The sequence below is a fragment of the Engraulis encrasicolus genome, chromosome 4, assembly GCF_034702125.1.
Source record: "Engraulis encrasicolus isolate BLACKSEA-1 chromosome 4, IST_EnEncr_1.0, whole genome shotgun sequence".
NCBI classification, from domain to species: domain Eukaryota; kingdom Metazoa; phylum Chordata; class Actinopteri; order Clupeiformes; family Engraulidae; genus Engraulis; species Engraulis encrasicolus.
Window position 1 is genome coordinate 53931186 of NC_085860.1, and position 7770 is coordinate 53938955.

The 7770-nt window shown below is 44.8% G+C and overlaps 1 protein-coding gene across 5 annotated transcripts in view; it reads left to right on the forward strand.

The window, feature by feature from the left end:
- aars1 (alanyl-tRNA synthetase 1) overlaps positions 1–7248 on the forward strand; it is a 32948-nt gene extending 25700 nt beyond the window's left edge. For all 5 annotated transcript variants that reach the window (XM_063197712.1, XM_063197710.1, XM_063197711.1 and 2 more), the window contains 5 exons: positions 914–1027; positions 1371–1490; positions 2282–2368; positions 2876–2989; positions 6994–7248. In XM_063197712.1, coding sequence (XP_063053782.1) covers positions 914–1027; positions 1371–1490; positions 2282–2368; positions 2876–2989; positions 6994–7173 — 615 coding nt within the window. In that variant the 3' untranslated portion in view covers positions 7174–7248. The remainder of the gene's footprint in view (positions 1–913; positions 1028–1370; positions 1491–2281; positions 2369–2875; positions 2990–6993) is intronic.
- The last annotated feature ends 522 nt before the right edge of the window (positions 7249–7770 follow it).

Below are 7770 nucleotides of genomic sequence, written 5' to 3' on the forward strand. Positions count from 1 at the left end.
TTTTGTGCAATGTGAATACTACGGATGTACCGAATCCTGTTTTTTTAAGGTTCTGCCAGATACCGAAAGGAATGTACCCTGAGTGTATCGGGATTAATAATGTAATGGTGTTCTACACTAGCCTGGTCCTGACCATCCCATAATACTACCATTTCCATTTCGTATTCATGGTCCGGACTTTGTTTGATCTGATGCGATTGCAGGAAGCAACATTTTCTGAAAAATCAGGATTTAACTTATAAGTTGTTGAACAAACATGTCTGACGTCCATCTATGGCGATGTAGGACCGTTTATTAAACTTCGACATGTCTGACAGAACATCCTACCGTAGGATAAAATTACAATGTAGGACCGTTTGTCAGAACATCGGCGCAAATTCTACCGGTCAACATCGCTCCACAGAGGACAGGTACCAGACGTAGTGCGGAGCAAAGTGTCTCGGCGGAAGTACGTAGGATGGCGCGCGAGGCTAGTTCTACACTGCTCTACTAGTTTACTCTACTGCAGTGGTTCTCAACTGGAACAGTCTTGGGACCCACCATTTTCCAATCTCATTTAGTCGCGACCCAATTTTTTTTAGCGATACTCGAATGACTGGTTGCACACTACTATCGCGCGTAAAGATTCTGATTTTATCTATGACGACAGATGACACAAGTTCAATCGCCTATCAAAATAAAAGTTGTAAATTGTTGCAGGGAAAGTTGGATGTTTTCTTTGTTTTTTAAGCGAATCAATGAATTATGATTTTTTTTTTACACCATGACTCTGCGACCCACCCATGACCCCTCCGCGACCCACTTTTGGGTCGCGACCCACCAGTTGAGAACCACTGCTCTACTGCCATTTGGGGGGGAAACGTTTTGCTAACACTTGACTGACTTTGGCTTTTTGTGTGTGTGTGTGTGACAGGCCCAGAGGAAAGCAGACGCCCTGAGGCAGAGTTTGTCCGCCATGTCAGAGAAGGTGAAGGCTCAGACGGTACCCAACAAGGACGTGCAGAAGGAAATCGCCGACATTACAGAGGTGGGTGTGTGTGTGTGTGTGTGAGAGTGTGTGAGAGAGAGAGAGTGTGCGAGTCAGAATGAGAGTGAGACTCATCACTGCCCAGACGTAACGTTTAAAAGTAGCTCAAATGACAGGGTTGTTGATTTAGATACACTATTGTATTGTATATTTCAAATGTTAGATAAAAATGAGATGAAAGTCAAAAAAGACAAAAGATCTTTAAAAATGAGATTAAAGTAATTGATAAAATACACTTGAGTTGTAGTAATACAATACCAATTCTCTCATCTTAATAGTAAATCATTTCTCTCTCTCTCTCTCTCTCTCTCTCTCTCTCTCTCTGTGCCCCCCCCTGCTTTAGTCTCTGGGTACTGCGGTGATCTCTCAGTGGCAGAAGGATGAGATGAGGGAGAGTCTGAAGGGGCTGAAGAAGATCATGGACGATCTGGACCGCGCCAGCAAGGCCGACGTCCAGAAGAGGGTGAGTAGATATACTCTTTAGACCTCTCTAATGTTAGCCAGTGAGTGGTGTTTAAAGGGACACTGTGCAGGAAATGGTCAAAAAGGGTACTGCAACTATGCTGCTCATTGAAACTGGGCTGCCAATTGCGACATTTGATCTTTACATGAAAGTTTTTTAAGTAATAAACAAATATTTTCTAGTATGGTCCAAGTAGTCATTTTTGCAGCTAAAAATGGCTATTTTTGGAAATTCAAAATGGCGGACCATGGAGAAGATACCCCTTTTCATGTATGAAAAGTGCAATTTTCCCAGTCATAATGAATACTTAGAATTTGGTGGTGTATTAATAGTAGTATTAATGAAAAAGGTAACATTAGTGAATGGGCAGCATGAATTCTGGAAATAAACAACTAAAAATCTCACACAGTGTCCCTTTTAAAGGCGTGTTTAGGCTTAATATTTTCTTATTTGCGTTCAGAAGAGGGTGAGTAGAAATTAGGCCTGCCTAATGTTAGCCTGCAAGGACCACGTTCAGAAGAGGGGGAGTGGGACTCGAATCCTCTTTAGACCTCTCTTATGTTGGCCAGTGGGGAAGAGGGCTATTTGGAACAGTCTTTGGGCTTATTTATTTTCTTATTTACTTTGCTTTTCTTTGCTTATTTACTTATTGAGCTATGAAAATGCTCTATTACGGCAATAAATAGTTACACTTAACCTTTTTCCCCCTCCCGTTTTTTATTTATTTTATTATTTTAAAAAAAATAATAATTTAAGGACCAGTCATAAAACCTCCTTGCTGTTCTCTGCAGGTGCTGGAGAAGACAAAAGAGGTGATAGAGAGCAGTCCTAACCAGCCCCTACTCATCATGGAGATGGAGAGTGGAGCCTCCGCCAAGGTCCGTACACACATACTCACCACATGATGCTCATGTTTTTATTTTGATTTTCTTTTGGCCGTCTCTGTTCTTGTGAATTTTTAAAGCTTTTATATATGCTACGGCTACACGAGAATGAAGCAATTTCTTTCTGAGTATGACAATTATTGCGTCCACATACAAAGGAACGCCTCTGTTGGATATCAGGTCCTCATGGCAACAAAACGCTTGCTGAAGACGATGACTAACACGTTCAGAAAACATGTGTTCTTAAATGTGCTAATGACCGTTTAGCTTAATTTTATTTACATAATAGAATGACACATCTTATGCAGTATTTATGTAATGCAATTCATGTCATATCTATGTCTGTCACGGTATATCATCTGTGGTCCTCCTGCTCCTCTAGGTTTCGAATCATTCTCTGAAGTCTCCAAGGATTTAATAATGTTGCTGTTATCGACGTATGTCACATTTCCTGTGTAATATTTATGGCTGTGTAACTGTACGTCATGTATCCTCCTGTAGGCCCTGAATGAGTCTCTGAAACTCCTGAAGAGCAGTTCTCCTCAGACCGCAGCCATGCTCTTCACTGCAGACTTCGACGCCGGCAAGATCATCTGCCTCTGCCAAGTACCACAGGTATGCTGAACCAGCCTGATTAGCATCGACTTTCAAATCTCTTCGAGACTTGCTCTGACCAAGACCATAACAATTAATGTTTTCCAAATGGCATGGTTGACCTGCCTCCTTTGGTTTGCTACTGGTTGACTGGTGTCCTACAAAGTGGGTGGAGTTCCCATTTTTTCGGGAGATCAGAAACAATATTTACATGGGTCTTGGCCTGACTAGAAGCAACGCCGAAGGTGTTGCATCACTAGGAGGGTGTGGCCTGGCTAATGCTGTACTGCTAGTGCTAGCCTGGCAGCCCCGACCTTGCCTGATTTTCATAGACTTCAGATCACGTCCCGCGATTCTGGTCTGACCAGGACTATAACGATTAGTGTTTCCATACAGGAAGAACTTTGTTTCCATGGCCTGCTTAACCTGTCTCCCTCGGCTTGCTACTGGTTGAGTGCTGTGCCGAAGTTTAAACCAAACATTTCTTAGTCCCAATGGAACGTCTTTGCTTAAACCACGTCACTGCCTTGAACACGCCTCTACCCAGGACGGTTGGAAATGCTCAGTTGAGTGGTTCCAGACAAAGTGGGTGGAGTTCCCGCTGTACTAGCGGGATCAGATTCTACTTGAACAAGCTCCTGGCCCTACTGTGTGTAGCTGAGCCGAAGGCGTTGCGTCACCAGTAGGGCGGAGCCCGGCTAGCCCAGACCATCCACATTATTCTCTGCAGTTACATTTTACACTTACATTATTATTTGATCAAATTCCCCGGTTGCTACTGCTAGATTGTTTAGAAGCGCTAGCAGCCTAACCAGAAATTCTGTGAGGGTGCATTAGAATCCCACCGTGTTCCACTCCCTAACACAATGGCTGAAGTGCCCTTGCGCAAGGTACCTAACCCCACATTGCTCCAGGGACTGTAACCAATGTCCTGTAATAAGAACTAAGTTGCTGTGGATAAAAACATCAGTTAAGTGTAATGTAATGTAATTTTAAAAAGTAATGCAAACTATCCCATCCAGCCCACTACAATGTGCCATACTACACACTAATCACCCACACAGCCCCCACTGGACCCAGATCTAGATGTTCTCTAACGTATGTTGAAAACAAAATGCCTGCTCGCACATATTTATTCAAAACTGAGTTTTCAGTAGAAAATGACTGTAGAAGTAGCTCAAAGAAATGGTTGAGAGACCCATTGCATTATTCAAAGTTTCTATTCCTTGTAGCCTTACCGTCTGCATTGAAGTAGTAAGAGGGCTGCATGCAGTTTTAATAGCGCTGCGGGGCACGGCACTTCAGCACTGCGTGTAGAACATAACACCTCTTGACAAGAGCTGCACTCCTCCAGATAGTTTGTATGAGCAGGGTCCAAATGTGTGGCTGTTTCAGTTCTCAAACACCACAAAGCCATTTAATCTGTTTAAAAGTCACTCACAACTGGTAATGTTACCTGCGCCAGTTCACTTAGAAGTAGAGAAAACCACACTCTGAATGCTTATGTCTCCTAAATATATTGTCACGTTACATAAATAAATAGATGAGTATAATCAAGAGGGAATTTTCTTTGTACCTTGAAAATTTGATGGTTTATTCACTCACTCCCAAGGTTTCATTTTCTCCTAGATGTTGAAGTTCATAAGGGTTGGAGCAGGCGTCACCCAACAGTTTTTTTTCTTCCTTTTAAGGGTGCTGACCAAAATATTGTAAAACTGAAAAATGAAAAAAGGTCGCACCATGCATAGGTTTCTTAATTACGCACATGTGTAATAAAGAAACCTATGCATGGTGCAACCTTTTTTCATTTTTCACTTCTAGATGTTGAGCATTCCTTCCTAGCCTATCCCTTCCTGTACAGTCTTCTCCAATCCCAGCATCACCTCGTCAGTAGTCTTCATTTACATTGCCCTGCGTCACACGTGTGATGAGTAAGGAATAAGGGCCGAGGAGATGTCCCTCCCGATATCAAGGGAAATGATGGACGAGGCAGAAGCGTTCTGTCTTCTAACAGCCCGATGGCAGAGAATGCTTCCGCCTCGTCCATTACTTGCCCTGATATCGGTACGGCTCAAAGGCGGTTATTCCGCTTATCACTTGGTTGCCAGCACTTTAATAATATTTTATTAATTTGTTGATCTAAGACTAACTACTGTGCATCGTTTGTTGCTATGGGTACCACTTCTTACCTTTTTAAGCAGCAATGTTGCACTACAGGCAGGTCACTTCGCTAGATTTTCTGTCAACATTCCTTTGATTCTGCGGTAGTTCGTGATTAAATAGACTATGCCAAATGACTGAAATTTAAAGTTGCAACATTTTGGCGAGCCGCACAGGTGATCTTGCTGCAGGACATTGGCTTGTAGCCTTGCTGTCTTGGTGGGAAAAGGTGGGGACCCTTATCCCACTTATCTTCCTTTTGAAACTATCTTCCATGTATGAACAACAGCTATTAAAAGAGAGGCTACATTTGTTAGACTGTCTTCAGAAGGCTATGGGATGGCGGTCGCTGATGTTTGCCAACTGCACCAGAATCCAGTGACCAACTTAAACACGTCTCTGTCGCCTATGAAGTCGTGCGTGCGTGCGTAATTCAGTCGCGCATGCTTGTACAATCTTCTTTTGGAATGCTGACGTTCTATGCGTGACTAACTTAAGACGCACGCACACATGCATGACTTCATAGGTGTAAAATTCTCGTGGAATAATGGACACCAGCTCAGTCAATCAGAAGACGTTCCGTCTGCTCACAGAGTGATAAAACACCTCAAAACTTAACACAGGGGACCACACCTCAAAACGTAACACAGGGGACCTTTGTAAATAGTCTGAATCAGCAGAAGGATGACTTGAGGAAGGTGGAAACTGTAGTTGAGGATTACAGTACTAGACAGCATTAGGACAGGACAGGTCTGTTGTTGCAACAGCTCCTCAAAGCCCCGTGTAAGACGATGTGGAGATGGAAGAGGCTTCAGATCTGAGGGCAGGGGTTCACCTTATATCCCTGCTTTGATCACACTTCAATGTCTTGAGCTAGCTAGCTGTGCTCCCCACAGGAACACGGTGTTCCTCAGAGATCAGTCATGGGGCGCTGTGTCTGTTGCACACCGTGCTGCCAGGGTAGGGTTGGGGTTGGTGTTGGGTGGAGACAACAAAGCACTACAGCAGTGGTTCTCAACCTTTTTTGAAGAAATGCCCCCTTGGCCTCATAAGAAGCCTCACAACGCCCTCTTGACCCCATCACAAGTCTGGCAACGCCCCCTGAAACGGACTAATGCCCCCCAATGGCAACTAAGCACCGCCCCGTCTCAGCAGTGTCCTTCTCAACGCCCTCCTAGAGCTCTCCAACGCCCCCTGCGGGGGTGGTTCCGCCCCCGTTGAGAAACACTACACTACAGTCTCTACAAGAGATACTTCTAGAACTCTGTCTTCTCAAGTCTTCTAGGACTAGAGAAGTGATGACAGAAACCAAGTTTTTGACATCAGTTTTCTGTCCGTGGCCCACGCCCCCTCTCTTCTCCTGCCAGTGATCCCCTTTTTTCGTCCTCTTGTCTCTTTCCTTAGATATAAAACAAGCTCTTGAATCACTCTATCTCAAGAAAAGTTCCACACATACCATTTGTATCCACAGGCCGTATAGTGCTGGCATGTTGCTGCGTGGTGTCAGTTTTGGCTGTGTATGTTTCTAGCCATCTATGAAGCAACTGGATGACTTCTTTGCCTCTGCAATGTGTAGCTGTGCCCTGGTGGTTAAGGAGGTGGGCTTTAGATCAGAGGGTGTTTGGATCGAATCCCACCCCTCCAGTCTTCCTATCTCAGTCCATGGCTGAGGTCTCCTTGAGCAAGGGACTTAACCCCACACTGCTCCAAGGACTGTAACCAATACCCTGTACTCAAAATAACCTAGTCGCTTTGGATAAAGGCGTCAGTTAAGTGTAATATACTGTGAATTTTTTCAATATTGTATTTATTTATTTATTTTGACTATAATCTGACATCTGTCTGTCTTGTGTCTGTTTTTCCAGGAGGTGGCCAAGCAGGGTCTAAAGGCCAACGAGTGGGTGCAGGAAGTCTGCCCCCTGCTGGACGGCAAGGGGGGTGGCAAGGACGTCTCTGCCCAGGCCACCGGCCGCAACGTCCACTGCATGGAGGAGGCCCTCAAGCTGGCCAACGAGTTCGCCCGACTAAAACTGGGCGAGAACTAAGATGCAGACACCCCGAAAACAGCAAGCCACCACGCACACGACAGGAACAAGCGGCATCAGGAGCAGCACGGGGTGGGGGGGTGGTAGCGAGGGGTGGGGGGCGATGGGAGGTGGGAGAGAGAGAGGGGGGGGGGGGGATGGGTAGACAAAATAATATGGATGAATGATGGGGTCAGAGGGGGTAAAACATGAGAAAAGAAAGAAAGAAAGAACAAATGAATGAATGAAAGGGTGAGATGAATATCTTCTAGCATTACTTAACCTCAGATCCCCTCCCCAATCACTGAGCATCTTTGAGTGGGTTGCCCAGAGCTACACATTAATATGGTGGCAATGATAAAAAGCATCCTGACCCTCCCCCCCCTCACCTGTCCACCCAAGTTTGCTGGCCCCCCTCCACCTCCTGTCCCCTTACCCCAATGCTGCTGGAGCTTTTATGTGCATGTTCAAGAAAGACCACATCCACAACCCGTGATCATTCATCACCATCCATGTTGTTTTGCAAGCAGGTCTCCCATTGGCCCGTTAAGCACATAGAACGCCTTGCAGTTATACATGAGTCACTGTGATTGGCTGATATAAAAGGAAAAAAGAATA